This window comes from Rousettus aegyptiacus, unplaced genomic scaffold, assembly GCF_014176215.1.
Source record: "Rousettus aegyptiacus isolate mRouAeg1 unplaced genomic scaffold, mRouAeg1.p scaffold_m13_p_8, whole genome shotgun sequence".
Taxonomy (NCBI): domain Eukaryota; kingdom Metazoa; phylum Chordata; class Mammalia; order Chiroptera; family Pteropodidae; genus Rousettus; species Rousettus aegyptiacus.
Genome location: NW_023416311.1, coordinates 29092118 through 29110488, shown reverse-complemented (window position 1 = coordinate 29110488; position 18371 = coordinate 29092118). Strand labels below are relative to the sequence as shown.

General features: G+C 52.8%; 1 protein-coding gene across 1 annotated transcript; it reads right to left on the bottom strand.

The window, feature by feature from the left end:
- Positions 1-547: 547 nt before the first annotated feature.
- EPHB4 (EPH receptor B4) lies at positions 548-16053 on the bottom strand. The gene is made up of 17 exons (XM_016124824.2): positions 15526-16053; positions 12691-12761; positions 12167-12454; positions 11075-11471; positions 10205-10360; positions 9696-10028; positions 9247-9371; positions 8732-8897; positions 7577-7679; positions 7325-7389; positions 7096-7209; positions 6747-6994; positions 4154-4369; positions 3731-3880; positions 3142-3335; positions 2800-2955; positions 548-1656 (listed from the first exon to the last, which is right to left on the bottom strand). Exons 1-17 carry the CDS (start codon positions 15575-15577, stop codon positions 1527-1529), a joined length of 2964 nt encoding a protein of 987 aa, XP_015980310.2. The 5' UTR covers positions 15578-16053; the 3' UTR covers positions 548-1526.
- Positions 16054-18371: the final 2318 nt, after the last annotated feature.

Sequence of the window (18371 nt, the reverse complement as noted above, 5' to 3'; positions counted from 1 at the left end):
GGGAGAACCTGCCTGGGCAGCATCTTGAAAGATGGAATTGTATTCCGGACCCAGACCTAGCCCAGTACTGTGTGCGCATGGTGGGGGAGGGGGCTGCGTCCTCCACCCTAGCTCTCTGCCCCTCCCCCGCAGCTAATGCAGACACACCCCTCTCGCCTTTAAACCAACCCCAGCTGTCAGCATCTGGTGCACATCTGTCTCCTTCATCTGACTGGATCCCCACACCAGGGCATGTTCCCAACTTCAGGGGGCTTTAGGGCAGGGCCATGAGCTCAGGGCCTCTCCTCCGCCTCACACAGCCCCTTCCCAGGGTAGGGGAGCCAGGGGGCGGCCCCACCCTGGAGGTGCCCCAGGCTCTTGGCAGAGCCATTTGGAGCCTGTTAGAAGCAGCTGCCAATGAGTCATCTTCCACTGCCCCAACCACACCACCTCAAACACACCCTGGGGCTGAGAACTAAGCACCCAGCCTCTCACATCCCCATCTCTAGATCTCCCTCTCCTCCCCACTCCATCTCCCACTCCCAATCAGCCTCAGAGCTTCCACACCTCCCATTTTTCTTTTATTTATATATATAAAAAACCGTTTTAAATATAATTTAAGAACCCCCTCCAAGCACCGTTGTCTGTCTCTGGTTTCCACACCACACCACCTCGCAGATCCCCCCCCCCACAACATACCCCCTCATAGGCACAGCTTGGGGGTACTTGATGGGGCAGGGAAATGTCTGGGGGCTGTGGTATGACCGAGGCACTGTTCTGAAAACAGACACAAGGGTGGGTCCATGTTTCAACTCGGGCAAAGGAGGCCATAACGAAACAGGTCCCCCCCCCCAACACAAAAAGTTACGACAAGGACAGTAGAAAAACAAAAACAAAGGCAAAATAAGACCAAAAACAAAAAATAAAACTCAAAAACCTTCAATATGAAGGCAGCAGATGGGGGAGGGGCATTTACAAGGGAAAACTGAGTTCAGTGGAGACAGCAGCATGGTTGGGACATCCAAGCCCAATGAATTTGTCACTGGGCCATGACACCCCTTTCCTGCCTCCCGACACGGCACTCCACTCCCGAGCTCACAGGCTTGTCACCCTCTTCTCTTTGGTCTGCAGGGTCTGCAGGGTTGTGGCCCCTCAAGATGAGGAGGGGCACCTGGGGGCCCTAATTGGGGATCAGAGGGAAGCTGTGGGGATCGGGCCAAACGCCCTTGGAAAGTTGGCAGATTATGGGTGCTGCTTTTCCCTCTGGTCACATCCAATCCTGAGGGATGGGCTCCCACACCCTTGGTGTGGGGTTCCCCACCTGGGGGGCATGTTATTTCTATACTCCCATATGGCATAATTCCCAAATCCTGTCTCTCCAAATTGCCAACTCCCCACCCCCATGGGTTCAAAGTGCAATCCAGCGGGGCACAGGGATGGGAGTTTCTTGGATCCCCACCTGGCTCTGCCTCCAAAAGGGGAACTATTTCCCTGGCCTGGGAATTCCTGCGGCTGCAGAGTTGTGGGGCCAGACGAAGAGGTGTAGGTCAGTACTGGGGGGCTGGTGCTCCCGACCCGCTTGAGGGTCCAGGTTTGGGCTGGGACTTCATGTGCTGTACACTGGCCAGGATTTTCTTCTGGTGTCCCGCCAGAGTGACTCCAATTCGGAGCAGGTCCCTGGTGAAGAACGGAGAGCTAGTTGATGCCACACAGCTCCCAGAGCGACTCCCCTGGTTTAGCTCCAGAAACCTGGTCACTAGGACTGTCAGCCAATCACGAAAGCCAGCGGGGGAGGGGCACACATCATAGTTGCCGGGCAGTTTCAGGAGGATTTAGGAGCCAGGACACACAGCTTCTACGCAGCCGCGGTAGGGGGTGGGGCTAGGTATTCCGCAGGCAGGGGCCCAGGGGGCGGGGTCGAGAGGCGGGAGGTGGGGGCTGCGGCTTGGATGGATGCTCCAGCAAGGATTAAGAAGGAGGATCAGAGAAGGGAAGGAACAAAAGAGATAGCCCCACAAAATGCGGTTGGGGGAAGGGGCTGCGCAGATTGCTTTAAAGAAGGAGAAATCAGAAGGAAAAGGCCTGAGAGAGGAAGTGCTGGGTGGAGAGGAAGGGGAGGGAAGAGGGAAAAACAAACTGCCTTCCCCCTCCATCCTGAGGCCTGGAGACTGAGATAAGGAAAAAAGAAGAGGTAGGAAATGGGGAGCAAGAACCTGTGTCAAGGTGAGGCTGAAACAAGTTTGGGAGGAGAGTACCCCGGCCCACTCCCAGATACTCAGGTTCCAGATTTCTATTCCTTCTATTTGTTATTCAAATCTTGGGACAGAAGAGTCCTTGAGAGAGAAATGGGAAGGCAGAAAGGAGATAGACCAGAGAGATGTAAACTAGGGAAGAACTATTTGGGAAGCACTGGAACCATAAAACCATTTAACATTAAAGCTGGAAAGGTTCTCCAAAACCTAGTTCGATCTCCTTTTATGGGTGGAAAAACACCCAGAGTTGACACACTGTTAATGTGAGAGCAGGGTCTGGAATGCAGATAGATACACCAAGATAGATACAGATTGCCAGGCAGAGAGCGAGATGGACCAGGGCTGAGATGGTGCAAGGGGGTGAAGGGGACACAGCTGGCCTGGAAGATTCCCTGGGCTCTTGGCCCCAGCAGCTGTTACTGCTTTGGGGTAGGTGCTCTAGAAAACGACTGGCACCAAGAGTTGATCCCAAAGGCCCCTGCTGAACCCGTGGGCCTGATTCTGGTCCCCAGGTGTCGCTATGACTGCTTGGCTCTAACCTCCACCTCCAGCTCTTGCCACGACTTACTCGGCGGAGATCTGGCTGACCAGCTCGAAGGAGCCAAACCCAGCAGCTGCAAAACTTTCTTCGTATCTTCCCATCTTGATGGCTCGAAGCCACTCACCCACAGAGCCAAACGCTGAGTAGTGAGGCTGTCGCTGATCCAGGAGTGGGTGTGAGGCCCTGGGAGGCAAGGATAGGAAAGATGTACCGAGTAGCAGGGCTGTCAGGATGGGGACACTGAGTCCAGCCTTGGAGAGGCAGATGGGGACAATCCCACACCAAAGGGACAGACACTTTTTTGGGGGAAGGTAGGTTCAGGGGGGTGACCAAGTGCAGGAAGGAGGGCCCAGTCTCAGGGGTCCTCACCCGCCATTTTCCCTGGCTACGATTTTGAGGCTGGCAGGGTTCCGGATCATCTTGTCGAGGGCGCTAACCACCTGGGGGAAGCGGGGCCGTGCATTCCTGTCCTTCTGCCAACAGTCCAGCATGAGCTGATGCAGAGAGGTGGGGCAGTCTGGGGGAGGGGGTAACCGGTAGTCCTGTTCAATAGCATTGATCACCTGGAACGACAGAAGCAATGGATGAGGATGTCCAGGGAGAATGAGGATGCCAAAGGGCCCCAAAGAAATGAAAATTTTGCAAAGCCAGGATGTGTGCTGTAGCCCCCCACTGTGGCAAATATGGAGGTCTTCCTAGGCGGGGCTGAGGATGGCTGCAGCTCAATGCCCCAGCAGCTCCTGGGCTATGATCCAGATGTGTAACCTCCCAATCCTGCCCTCTATCCCTGTGTCCTTCTGTGACTAGACATGTTGTATCAAACTCTTGGGTACAAAGATCAACTCTGTGCCACCCTCATCATCTCAAACAGTGATGAGCTCTCATGGAACCCTACCCTTACCCCACATCCCAGGTGAGGCCAGTCCAAGAAAGCTTGGTAGGGCTGTGGGACACTTACATCCTGATTGCTCATATCCCAGTATGGTCGTTCTCCAAATGACATGACCTCCCACATCACAATTCCATAGCTCCAGGCATCACTGGCAGATGTGAATTTCCTGAAAGCAATGGCCTCAGGGGCTGTCCATCGGATTGGAATCTTTCCTCCCTACAGATGAGGAAAGCAAAGATGAACTGAGGATCTCACAGGACCCAGGAACTCTGCTCCTAGCCTTATCTTTTCCCCCTAACTCAGGCCTCCTTTCTTTCTGGGGCCTAAGCACTCAGCTCCCCAACTCTATTCTTTTCCTCGATACCGTGCTCTGCTCCTACATCCTGTCCCTGGATCAGAGCTGTCAACCTCCCAGCCTCTCACCTTTCCAACCTTTCCTCTCCACCTGGCCTTAAGAACCTAGTTCCTATGTCAGTTCCCCAGCCTCACCAGAGAGCTTGTGTAGGTAGGGTCAGAAGAGTTCTCCTCCAGGAATCGGGAAAGGCCGAAGTCAGAAACCTTGCAGACAAGGTTGCTATTGACCAGGATGTTGCGGGCAGCCAGGTCTCGGTGGACGTAGCTCATTTCAGCAAGGTACCGCATGCCTGAGGCAATGCCCCGTAACATGCCCACCAGCTGGATGACAGTGAACTGTCCATCATTCAGCTGGAGACCAGAAAAGGGAGAGGGACGTAGTTAGGACAGCTCACCTTCCATTCCCCTATCCTTCCACATTTCAAACTGTATTTGGCATTTTCCGATGCATCTCACATTCACCTGTAAAGCAAGTCTACAGACATTCCAGGTAAACTCTCCTCCTTTATCTTACCCCGAGTTCTCTGAGCTCTTACTACACTATCATGACATGATGCAATACTTATAAGTGGTTCCTATTTCAAATATACGCATTCATTCTCTCTTAATTAAGTAGTGTGAGGTGGTTCAGTCTCTTCTTAATTATAAGAAGAGACTGAAAAAATTTTTTCCATTTAACCTAATGTGGTGCTTTACATCCAGGAAATACTTAACAAATGCTTTTAATTTAATATATTCTTTTTATTTAGCAGTAACAGAGTTATGACAACAGTGTTTTCTGCACTGTCTACAGGTAGACACCCATTTGTGCTGATCTAGCCAAAATCCCACTCAGCCCTCTTGGACCAACTGAGAGAACAGTGAAGAATTAGGATATGATCAGTGACCACAACACCAAAACCAAGGTCTAAATCCCAATCTTGACCCTTATAGTTTGCTCTTACCAGGTAAGCCAACCAGTTATGGATGGTTAACTAATCCCATCTTCTAGATTCAGCTAGTATGCAGGGAACCCTTGGCATCTCTGCAGGGCCAGGAACAGAGTCCAAAATATGAATTCTGAATCCATCTTCCAAGCCTACACTTTATCCCAGACCTCGAATCACAGTTCATGGAAACACCTCTTGCCAGCTACTGGGGGTATAGACCTCAGAGCCTCCATGATTCCTTCCTTTCTCTTCCTCACCTGCCACTTATAATCCATAAGCAAGTTTTACTTGCTCTGCTTCCGAAACCTATCCCAAATCCAACCATTTCTCTGCACCTCACTGCAACCCTAACAGCCTGAATGACTGCAAGTCTCCTCATTGGTTTCCTTTTGTTCTTGCTCCCCAGCACCCACCAAAGGAATCTCCTGAACCACCTCACACTACTACTAAAATCCTTCCAAAGTCTTCCCCTGGAACTTCCAATCAAACTCAAATTCTGGACAAATGCCACAAGGCCTGGCCACCATCTACATCAGGATCCACCATGGGTCCTCTGCTCCCTGGGTTCAGCCTTACTGGCCTTTCTGCTTCTTGAACCTGCTGAGTTCCTGCCCACTCTGGTCTCTACTCTCTGCCCTCAACACACTTCTCCTCCACCATCTTTTCAAGGCTGGCTCTTTCTAATCTACCCAAATGTCATCTCTTCTAAAATAGACCCCCCTTCCCCTCCCTGCTACCAGATCTCAATCTGGTACCAATGGAACAGACTCCTGTGCCCACAGGGAGAGTCAGGCCATCATCACACTATTCCAGGTCAACCTTAGCATCACTCACAGTGGGAGCCAGGTGGCCTGTGTCTCCCCATGGGGTGTTAAGTTCACAGCACCCCCAATATAGGCTGGCCAACTAGGTTTACTTTTGAACATATCAAAATATTATACATAGATTCTTTTATAGAAAACACAGAGAAATGAGCTAAATGACCCCACAGGAAAGAATCTGATAAGTCCACAGATGAGATAACCAAGGGAACAAATAGCCCAGGTCTTCAACATGCCAGGGTCATGACAAGGGACCGTCCTGGATTTAGAAGAGGCTTAAAAACAATAATCACCAGGACAATGCTTGATCATAAAACTGCATGATGGTTTGGATAAATCAGCAGTAAGGGATATTTTGGGGACAACTGGGGAAATGTGGATATTGACTTGATATTAGGAAATACCAGAGTTGTTTGTTGTAACTTTATTAAATGCAATATTATTTTGTTATGTAGGAAAATGTTTTGAATTAAAAAAAAATGCACTGTGAAATTAACAAAATAATAATTCACTAAAACCTGTTAAAGTGACAAAAATAAGCTATTCCTCATCATCTCTAGCCATTATTCCATGATCCTATTTATTTTTTACACCTGAAACTACTTGTTTACTTTTTATAAAAGCTCATTTACTTGTTAATTTTCCATCTCCCCTATTACACTATCAGTTCCCCAAGAGGAGAGATGTTCATGGCTTTATTCTTGGGGCGTAGGACAGTGGCTGGTGCTCAAGAGGCACTGAGAAAATTTTGTCAAAACGACAAATGATGACTCCTTATATACTAGGGTCGGCTGCCTCACAGACAAGCCAGTTTCACCTATGGCCTAAGGAAGAGGCAGTCCCAAGGACTCAACCTTTCCTGAAGGGAGAATGAAGGACAGGGGGCAAATGATGTGGGATGCACCATCTGTCCTGGGTTCTAAGACTGCACTGGGGGTGCATGAGAGGACACAGGAGGCTGGAGGGAGGGGGGCTCACCCGCAAGAAGGAGTCCAGGGCACCATTCTCCATGAACTCAGTGAGGATCATGACAGGCACACTGTTGGTGACCACGCCCTCTAAACGGATGATGTTGGGGTGCTCAAACTGGCCCATGATGGAGGCCTCACTCAGGAACTCCCGCCGTTGCCGCTCCGTGTAGCCACCCTTCAGGGTCTTGATGGCTACGCAGCTCTCTTTCTTCCCTGGAGCCTTGAGTCGCCCCCGGCACACCTCCCCAAACTCGCCTTTAGAAAGGATGCCAAGGGTCAGCTCTCCTTGGCTTGATCTGGCCCTGCCTTCCCTCCCTTTCCCATCCTCTGGGGTAACCAGGCACCTTTCTTCTCACCTGCGCCAATCACCTCTTCAATCTTGACATAAGAGACATCAATCTCTTTTGCGAATTCCCTCACAGCCTCATTAGGGTCTTCATAAGTGAAAGGGTCAATGTAGACCTTAGTACCTGAGGAATCATGCAGGGCCCGTTAGCCAAGTAACTTGCCCTGCACTCAGAAGCCCTTAATTCTCGGCTCACAGCCTTGCTCCTGCCCTGTTTCCTTCAAGATATGCCTACCCACCATGCCCGATGAGATACTGTCCATGTTTGTCTGAATATTCAGCTTCTCTTCCACCGCTCTGCTTCCTATAGATAATGGAGAAGAAAAGGTAAACTGAGTCACTTATATGTCCCCAAAGGGACAGGATGGAAAAGAGAAGCAGGGACCAGAGAAGATTCCAAGTGGAAATGGGCTTCTAGGGCATCAAGGGAGGCTTGCCCTGGAGGGCAAGAGGGCAGGTGGGCATCTAAAGGGGTTTCACCGAGCCCTCACCTGAGGCAGAGAACACCGATGAGGATGACCACCAGGACCAGCACCACGCCCACAACCGTAGTGCCTGCAATCAGAGCCAGCTGCTCCCGCCAGCTCTCACTCTCTGGGGTAGAAAAAACATCCTGATGATGACCCTTGAATGTGAGCTGTGGTTCCCCTGAGAACAGTGTGGCAGGCGAAGTAGGACGAAGGAGAGGCAGGTTTTGGGGAAGCACAGTTTTTTCAAACTGCTTTCTACAGGCCAGTGGGTCCCTCCAGAGCCCCCCAGGGAAAGGAAGAAAGTTTCCCATCCTTATTACTGCTAGAGAGGATTGAATCTTGTTCTGTTATAAATACTGCTGACCACAGAAAGTCCCATTTGAATGAAAATTTCCAAAGGCTAAATAAAAATGAAAGGGTTTACAGCCCTAAAGTGGAAACAACTCCAATGTTCAGTGGTGGATAAATAAAACATGCTATGGCCATACGATAAAACATTTTTCAGCTATAAAAGAAATGAATACATGCTACATGCTAAAACTGAATGAACATTGAAAACATTAGATCAAGTGAAAGAAGCCAGTCACAAAAGACCCATTGTATGATTCCATTTGTATGAAATGTCTGGAATAGGCAAATTCATAAAGTAGATTCATTTCTGCCAGGGGCCGGAGGGTGATAGAAGGGGTATAGGGTCTCTTTTGGGGGTGATGAAATGTTCTAGAATTAACTGTGGTGATGGTTGTATGACTCTGTGACTATACTAAAAGCCAATAAAATGTACACTTTAAATGGGTGAACTACATGGTATATAAATCATATCTCAAAACTTTAAAAAAGTTTTAAAGTTTAGAAAACCACTGGGCCAGCATATTACAACTAACAGGTGTCACCTCATTTAATCCTTGGAACCCCATGAGAGATGCCTCATATTTCCTTTTTTTTTTTTTTTTTGGATAAAGAAGCTGGGGCTCAGGGGTCACGTCTTTGCTAAAGGTCACAGCTAGCTGAAAGGCTGCTGAGCGGGTCTTCACGCCCAGCTGTTGGTTTGGGTTTCTATGCTCTCCTCACTAGGCCAAAGTACCTTGAAAGTGAAAGGGGAACACGGGGGTGTGGCTTTGAGGGTCCATCCTTCTGGGGCAGCACCCCCGCCCACACCCTGCTCCCCAGGCTCACCATCTAGCTGAGTCTGGCTATGGTGCTCCTGGCCGAAGGGTCCATAGCCAGCTTCAGAGCGCGCCCGCACCTGGACTAGGTAGCTGGCTCCTCGCTTCAGCCCCCGTAGCTCTGCCCGGTTTTCCGACGTCTTCAGGAACCGCACACTACTGGGACCTTCTGCACCCTGTCCAGGAGCAGGAGGGGCTGGACCTAAGTTCGGGTTCCCAATTTCTTAAGTTCTTCCCACCTCTCCCTGCCCCGCCCCCATAGCAGGGGAGGACTTGTGCTTGCTTACATGCACTGGACCAAGCGTTTCGCATTCATTTTCTCATTTAATCCCTGCAGCAATTCTGTGGGGTTAGCTCTATTTTACGGATGGGGATATTGAGCTCAGAGATGCCAAAGGGCTGGTTGAAGGTCACTCAGCTAGTTATGTAACAGAGCTGAAATTCAAGTGCCTGCAATTCAGGTGTCCTGCGGTCAGGGCACGTCCCACTGCCCATCCCCACCCTCGGGACAGGGCCTGGTCTCACCTTCTCGTGGTACTTGACCTCATAGTCCAGCACTGCTCCACTGTGTGCTCTGGGAACTGCCCAAGCCAGGCTCAAGCTGCTGGGTGATGAGCGTGTCACCCGGATGTCGGACACTGGGGGAGGCACTGAGAGAGACGGGATACGTTGGGGTTCTGCCACATGGCAGGTCTGTCTCCTGCCTTTCCCCGTTCTTCTGTTGGCTACACTTGTCTCGGTCTTCCAGCTGTTTCAAGAATTCCTCCAGGCTCTCTCTGCCCCATCTTCAACTCTCCAGACCACTTTTGAATCTTTTTAACTATCTTTCTGCCTCTTTCCACCAAAGCCTGACCCTCCATACCTCCTAGGGACCCCACTCCACAGCCTCTGCCTTTTTTTCCTTTAGGCCTCACTGACCTTCCACCAACATCTCTCCCATCCAACCACAGGCTGTCCCCAGCCCTCAGTCTCACCCTCGCGGTCAGTGGTGACATTCACAGCCTCAAATGGGACTGGCCCGCTGGCTAAGGAGGATACCCCATTCAAGGCAGTGACCTCGAAGGTATAGGTGAAGTCAGGACGAAGCCCACGAACTGCCACCCAGGACTCCACCAGGTCCCGGGGGCCAGGGTCGAAAGTCAGGTCTCCTTCACAGGGTGTGCAGGAACCCCCAGGACGGCACTCCCGGCAGCGAAGTGCGTAGGTGAGGTCCTCCCGGCCACCTGACTCAAGCGGGGCACTCCACTCCAGGCGTAGGGAGGAGCCGTTCAGGCGGGGAACTACGCTTCTCGGAGCTGATGGAGGGGCTGAGGGAGACCAGGGAGTAAGACAGAGGCTAAGCAGATTCGAGGAGTGGGCAGTGGGACAGATAAGCAGCCACAATGATTTGGCTGGGCACCAGCAGGCCAGGGTCAAGAGAAGGAAGGCCTGGGAGGATGGGGGCTAAGGTGAGGATCCACCCGAGGGGTCACTGGTCACTTACTTGTGCAGGGTGCACTCCGGGGGTCTGTGCGGGCCCGGAAATAGCCGACGCGGCACTGGCAGACAGGCGAGCCAATGGTGTTAGAGTGACTGTTGGCTGGGCACGGCTGGCAGGGTCCCTCCCCAGACGAGGGCTTGAAGGTGCCCTGCGCACAGGCTGAGAAAGAGAAGGCATTCACCAAAACGTTTATTAAAAACATGCAACTGCTCTTAAGGTTGCATGAAGTGCACAGGGGGAAAACAGGGCAGGAGCTCAGAAACCTCCAGATTAGGGAATTAACCGTGACCTCACTGCCCCACAGATCCCTGCCCAGAATGACTTAAAATGGACACCACAAAACATACAGGGTTACAAAGGAAACCAAATTAAAATACAATGATTAAAATGTGAAGAAAAATTTGTGACATAGAAACGCATGCATTTCTTTATTAGCAAGATATAGCAGGTGATCTAACAGTCACCATAATACTGACATGGTGAGGAACAAAGACAACATTTGACATCCTTACATCATCTATCATAATGTGAAAATACCCAGGAAGAGACAAGAATAAAGACCCTGACGCCTTTGTCCTCTAACAAGGTCCCCTGCACCTGAGGACAGTCCTGCCTCCCTGCAGTCGCCCATGTCCTGAAAAGAGTGGACGTAGTTAGGAGGATGAGTGTGGAAGTGAGGAAGGGCTCAAAACAAATGCTGGGGGTAGGAGGAGGGAGGAAGGATGGAAACAGGAGCAAGAGCTCCAGGAACTGAGTGCCCAGAATAGCAAAGAATGTTCAAAATAGAAATTTAAGAAGTGGATCCAAGAGCAGGGTATGGGGCTTTCCCCTCATGGATGGCCAATAGTTTATCAGGGACATGCCAGCCCTCACCTCGGCACCTGGTATTCCCCTCAGCAGCCTCAAACCCAGGAGTACAGGTGCAGCCAGTCACTGGCTGTTCGGCCCACTGTCCATCCTCCCGACAGTAGAGGCTGGGGCTGGGGCCAGGAGCAGGGACGGCATCAGCCACGCAGCTCCCTGCCACAGGTACCACAAGTTCACGAGGCACAGTCTCCGGGAATCGGGTGAGGTTCACGGTCAGCTGCGCACACTTTTTGTAGAAGAGGTGCAGGGACAGCAGGGCCATGCAGGTGCCCTGGTCCTGGAAAGCCAGGTAGAAGCCAGCCTTGGTGAGTGGGCCCAGACGCAAAGTCTTGACATTCACCTTCCCGGTTGCCTCAGCCCCAGGTCGCTTTCGGGTCAGGTGCTCAGCAGCCACTGTGTCCACCTGCCAGGTTGGAGAAGAGACTCATTGCCGCTGTCCTCCACTACCTAAGGACCCAGTGGACTGTCTTCTCCTTCCTAGCTCACCTTCTCCCTGACCTCCTGGGTTCCTGTTCCAGAACCTTCTCTCTACCTACACTTTCCTGAAAGCTCCGACACTGTCCGTGAATACTTGCTGTGCTCCTACTATGTGTCTAGCCTCTGGCCTGCACTCCCTTTCCGTTCATTCACTCATCCTACAAACATTTATCAACACCTACTCTATGCCAGGCCCTGAATTCAGTGCTAAGGAAAAAGAAATGAAAGAAACACAGACAACTTATAAAGTATGATGAGTGTTATCACAGGTGGGACATCTCAGCAAAGGCATCCTGGAAGAGACCTTGGAGCTGGAACTTAGAAGAGAAGCAGTATGTGGGTAGAAGAGGCAGAGAGAAGGGATTCCAGGGTGAATGGTAGTAGGAAAAAAGGGGAAGTGTAAGGTGGCCCAAGTACAGTGAAGCAGAGTGATGGAGAAGACCCCCCCGCAGGCGCCAGGTGGGCAGCCCAACTGCATGCTGCTGTTCCATCTAGCAGACCACCTTCTTCCTTCCTCAGACCTGAGGCTCCTGCTTTCAGCGTTCAGTACCCTGGGTCTTGGAGGTTCACCTCCATTGCCTCTAGACCACAGGACTGCCCCAGCCCCTGGCGCCTGGGTACCTTGATGTACGGGTTCTCCATCCAGGCTGGTGTGAGGGCTGTGGCCGTGTCAGCATCGCTCTCGAAGTAGAAGACCGTAAAGGTCTCCTTGCAGGAGCGCCCGGCCCGGGGCAGGGACAGGCACTCCAGCATGGTGAAGCGCAATGTGGCGTATACGTGGACAGCGCCTCGGCGTGGGACCCAGCCCGTACGCAGCCAGTGGGCCAGGCCTGGGGCCCGCTGCATGTCACACACCTCATAAGTCCGAACGCTGTGCTGCTCCTCATCCAGGCCACTCAGCTCCTCCCACTGTGGGGAGAAGGGGATCAGTGTGGGGGCTGCTGAAGGGGTTGAAGGTCAGTGGGAGGGTATTTGTCATAAAACGGGAAGGACGAAGGAAGGAGACTTCTGAGAGAAAGAGCTCAGAGCACACTTGTTCCCACTGCTGTGATCTAAGGGGCAGTTAAGCAGGTGAGCACTGGTGCCCCTCGTCCCTTCTCCCTCAGTTTCCCTCCTGAACCCCAGCTCCTGGGCCCAGCTCTTACCTGCCCCTCCACCTGAGGGAATGTCACCCACTTCAGATCAGCGGTTTCCAATTTTGTGTTTAGTAGGGTCTCTAAGACAGACAGACAGACACAGAGTAAATCAATGCTTGGGGGAGACATCAGGAAGACCAGATCCCTAGGAACAGAGACAGGGAAGTCCTCTTAGCTCTAAATTGGAGTTAAGCAGACAAAGAAAAGAGGAGGAGAAGGGGAGCGAACCCTGACCTCAGCTCCCACCATTTCTCGCCTCTTTTTCTGAATGCCAACCCCACCCCTAACAGCTGGCAGGCTTGGGCTGCCCTCTCAGGACTCCCAGATGAAGGCCTCCGTGAATCAATGTGCCCTGGAGGAGAGGGGGAGCCAGGCAAACAGCTTAGAAAGGATTAAACTAGAACCCTGACCCTGTGGTGAGTAAAGGGCTGATGGCATGAAGACAGTCCTCTCTACAGGGCCTGGCTCAGACTCCACTTCTCCAATCTCAAAGTTGTTGCCTCCCTCCCCACAACTCTACTCCTCTTCCAAATCCCCACGTCCCTTTTGGGACACAACAGTTCAGGTCCTTCAGATCCTGGAACATGGTGCTCAGCTCCTGAGGCCCAGTTCTGATCCTCCCCCTCAGCTACCCACCCCTCCCCGGCTCACTGCTGTCAGAGGAGTAAATGCTGGAGGCCTGGACACTTGGGTTCCTTCCCGCCCTGGCCCCTGAGAGCAGAGCCCTAACATCTGGATTTGGTTACGGGAAGGAAAAGGGGAGGAGACTTTAAGGGTGTGTGTGTGTGTGTGTGTGTGTGTGTGTGTGTGTGTGTGTATGGGGGGGTGAACACACCTGGCTCTGCTTGTCCTAGGGGAGGGACCTCAGGGGAAGGGCAAGGCTCAGGCGGAAGTGGGGGATTAGGGGAAACTGCAAAGGCCCAGGCCGTGGAGGGTGGAGGGTGGAGGGTGGAGGGTGGAGGGTAGGAGAATCCCCTTGGAGGCCAAGGCAAGGTGGTGGGCCTAAAGGCCTGCCCTGGGAGGAACAGAGTGGGGGCCCTTAAGTGAGCCAGCAGCATACCTGGGACTAGGCTCCCCCTTTCCCGTGGGGGCTGCAGAAGAGAAGGAAAGACAAGTGGGTGGGGCAGCGTCCTCCCTGGGAACAAGTGATGTCTACAGAGGCAAAGGAGTGAGGCGGGAGGGACTGGCCTGCCCCAGGTGAGGCCCTAGCCCCCATGGGTGGCAAGAGACAGCCCAGCATGCTGGGGACAGGATGCCCGGGTTCTGGGAAGGGGGTGGATAGAGGCTGCCGTCTCCACCCTTCATTGTTCCAGCCTGGATAGTGTTTTCCTGTCTCCAATTTACACACTGTCTCTGTTTCAGGGCAGCCCTTAGGCTGAGCCGCTCACTTTCTCTCACCCTATCTAGGTCTCTCCTCCTCTAGCTCCCTTTGATCTGTCAGCTCCCTTGCCTCTCACTTCTCTCTCCCCAGCTCTGCCCACCTTCATTTCTCTTTCTGACCATCTCTCTCCTCCCTTTTGTCTCTTACCTTTCACCTTCACTGGGGCACATGACCTTAGATAAATTATTTAATCCTTCCAAGCCTCAGGCTCCTCATCTGTAAAATGGGACAATGCCTCCCACTCCCAGGGCTGTGGAAACCAAAGCCCTCAGCAAGGGCCTAAGGCTTGGAAAGCACTTTGTTAACTGGAATTAGTAGTGATCCCTTCTTCATTTTTGCATATTTCTTTCCCTCTCACGCCACTTGGTCCTAGTGGGTTTTCTCTCTGCTCTGTTTTCCTTTCTCACTCCTACAGTTCTTTCTCCTTTTTTCTCAGAACTAGGCCAGTCTCCCCTCTCCTCACACCCAGCCTTTGATCCCCAGCACAGAGCGGCACTGCCCAGCCTGGGGGAGAGGGGTTCTAACTGCCTTTGATTCCTCTTCCTCAGCAGCCCCCCAAAGCCTCCTCCCCAGAGACCCCTTTGATTTCAGGTAGTGAAGAGGGGGAAGGAGGCAGCTCACTGAAAGGAGATTAGGGCTGTTAGGAGGAGGGTTTATAGGGCCCCTGGTTCCCCCTCTAGGGGGTAAGGAGAGGGGTGAGACTAATGGATGAAGGAACATTTCAGGGGGGTTATAGAAATATTAGAAATTTAGAGACTAGGAGGTGGTGTTAGGCTGAGTTAGGGTGACACAGGGCCTGCACAGGTCAGTTTCTGCTGACCTGTAGGGTCGGAAGAAAGCCAGTTTGTCTAGGATTTGGGCAGGGCTGGGGTCTAAAGAGCATTTAAAGGGCTGGGGTGCAGCCTGGGGAAATCAGGAAGAGGGCTTCGCTGTAGCAGGGGCAGGGACTTTGGAAGAGATCTGGGGATTTGAAATTTGAGTGACACAAGGTGGCCATCCTAACAGAGGTGTGTGGAATTGCAAGATAAAGGTGTGAATACTAAGGAATGAGCGGTGGGGGCAGTTTATGGCCTAGCACAAAGTTCTGCCTTGTCTGTAGTTTTTCCTCCAGAAAGTTTCCTCTTTTCTGTTTGGTGGAGGTGGAAGGACAGAAGAGTTTTGAAGATTGGAGTAGGGAGAAAAGGAGAGGATGCCAAGGATGTCTGGAGTCAGGAGTGAGAGTTTGGGGAGCTGGGGCACGGGAACGTCCCGGGACGGAGCCCGACTCCATCTCTCTCCCAAACAAAAGAAAACTCCAGTCCCTGCTGGGCCGCCTCCTCCCCGCCCCCCACCCGGCCTAACACTATTGGTTCGATAAGTTCTGGGTTGGGGTGCCGCTGGAAAGGTAGAGGGAGGTCGGCCCATCCACTCCGAGGCCCAATTCTGGGGACCAGGAGTGGCGGGATACCACCAAGGAAACTCACCTTCTAAAGCGGCTGCGAGAGAAGCCCAGCAGAGAAGAGTCCGGAGCTCCATGGCGCCGTCTCGCTCCGGTTGAATTCGATCTGAGTTTGGGGGGCGCTAGCCCCCCCACGTCTGAACCACTCCGACTGGGTAGACACCGATTCTCCGCGTGGGACTCTCAGTTCGGGCCTCAGCGCGGGCCCATGCGGGCGCGCCCGGCACCGGGCAGCAGTGCCCAGGTGTGGCCCCGCGTCCTAGTAGCGCGCGAGGGAGGGAGGACCGGGGGCGTCCTTGCAGGGGTCGCGTCGGGCGGGAGCACAGCGAGACGTGGGTCCCTTCGGGGCCTCGGGGTCTCCCCCCGGCTGGCTGGGGGTGGGCCTGCTGCGCGCAGTCTCCACCCCCTCCCTGGACTGGCGCTGCTCGCGCCTCGGGTCCGAGTGCGCTCCGCTCGGGCGAGGAGGGTGGGAGCCGGAGCCGGGACAGAGCGGGAGGGAGAGAGACTTCGGAGCCCGGCCGGAGGCCGTGGCTGGGCGGGGCTAGGACCGGGCTGCGCGGCGCCTGCCCTGAGAGGGAGCGGCGCGCGAGGGGCGGGGGTAGCCGCCCCCCAGCCTGGGTTCGGTCGGGAGGCCGGGGCGCGCTGATTGGAGCGCGCGCTGCTGAATAATTCATTAGGGAAACGGAGCTGACCGCCAAGTGGAGCAAGTCGGGAAGTTAGGAGAAAGTTTGGAGAAGGAGGAGAGGCAACGGGCGCGGAACTCACCCACTGTGCGGGTGTCCAGGCCAGGGCGCGGGGGATCCCCGGGGCAGGCCCGAACCCGGCATACGCTGGGGAGCAGAGAAGCACACCCAGTAGCCCCGGGAGCCGCACGGAAGTGCACATGATCCTCTTTCGGACTTCAGATTCTAATGGACGCCCCCTCCCCCCAACGCTTGGTGCAAAGGACCGTGTTTTGGGGAAGCTTTTGAGGATGAAGGGTGGCCAAGCGATCTCCGAGGCAGTAATCTCAGCTTAGATAACCCCAGAGCGAATGTTCACACAATCATTCAACAAATATTAAGTATGGGGGACCCCCCATGTTCGCAGCTTTGCGCTGAAAAATGTGGGAAGAGAGTGAGACAACTGGGTTGAGATGGGGAGTATAGAAAAGTATAGGAAGCAGGGATAAATAAAAGGTAGTTGTGTCCGAGAGAGTGAGTCCGGATGGATTCCCAAATCACCGTCCTCATTCTCACTGTCGCGTTTGGGAGGGCTCCGCGCCGCCCGCAGCCCTGACCTCTGCGGCTAGGGCTGGGGCCCAGGCTGCCGCTCTCTTTCCTGAGGCTGTTTCCTGTCTGGCTCCTGGGGGCTCACGGGATGGCTGGGAGAGTCCTTCCTCTGATTGCCACCACCACCAACAACCACTCCCATCCCATCAGTTACAAGGGAGGGTCCGGGAAAGCAACCCTCTTCTGTGTCAGGGTACCTAGCGTAGGTCATGGGGTGAATGGAGGGTTCTGCAAGAGTCCTCCAGTGGAAGGGCTGGGAGGAAAGGGCTGAGACTCAAAAGTATTTAAGGAGGACAGAGTCTGGAGGAGTTGAGCCAACGGAGAGGGAAGGAGTCCCTGATGCCTGGGGGACTGCCAAGCGCCTCTAAACCCCTAGAGAGGACAGCCAGGCTGCAGTGACCTCTTGTCCCTGCTCACTTATCTTCCTGCCGCAAAGTGGTTCTCCCCACACCCCTACCCTTCCACACTGTCCTGACTGAGTTCTGCTCTGGGTGGGGGTGGGGGGTCACAGAGGGCAGGAAACAGCCGCTTGGCTGGAGCCAGGCAGACCAGGCAGGGGCTGGGAATACCCTTCCTCCCTCCCTAATCCCAGTTGTCTCCCTTCTCTTATTCAGTTTCTCCTCCAGGTTACATCCCACCTCCCTTTCCCTGCGTTTGTTCTGCACTCAGATTCTCTCCTCTAAAACTATCTCTGTCGTCTCCCAGGCTCTGCTTGAATTTCTCATTTAGTAGTGGTGATTGTGTGTGTGTGTGTGTGTATATGGGGGGTGCAACATTACAGATGAATCATCATATGGGGTGGAGGGGTGCGTGGCCTGAATGGTAGAGAGAGACCCAGATACACAGAGAAATCAGGTAGTGTGGAATAAGAAACTGATTAGACAGTGGGGTAAAATAGTGTAATAGCTCACTGCAGATTTGAACTCTATGTTTCTGACCCTTGAGGACCAGGCTGCCCTCAGCTAGAGAGAAGACAGCATCTTCAGTGCTAAAATACCCAGTAGATCCCATATCACTGAGTCCACAGCTCCCACCCCAACCCCTTCCAGCATATAATCCATTTCCTAGTACACACTGTATACTAATAAAAGAATGAATAAAATGAAACCTTTATTGAGCATCTACTATGTACTGGGTGATAACTGCTAGTTTGCAAGATTTGTAAAACATAGCTCCTGGCCTCAAAGATTATAAACTGGTGGAAATCCTATTGCTTCTTTCCATGGATATTATAGCTGAGATTTTCACTCCAATGCTCAGGAATCACTTTCTGTCTGTCCTGTAGATGTGAGGTCATTTCCTATACCCTCTGACCACCCAGGACCACTTCCTAGCCAAGTCAATGCAGTATCTACTGAATTACGTTACACGGGTGAACATCCATGTTACTATTTGGATTGGCCCAAACAAATCTCAGGTCTTCCTTTCCTCATTATTAGAACACTTAGGGCATTTCACTGTCCTCCCACTCCAAATATTTGGCTGTCGCCCTGTCCCCTGCCCGTGATCACTATGCTGCTATCCCTCATTGCCATGGCAGTACCTATATGGAGCACTCCCTGAACTGCTGGCAGGGTTTTCTTTTTGCTTATCTACATTG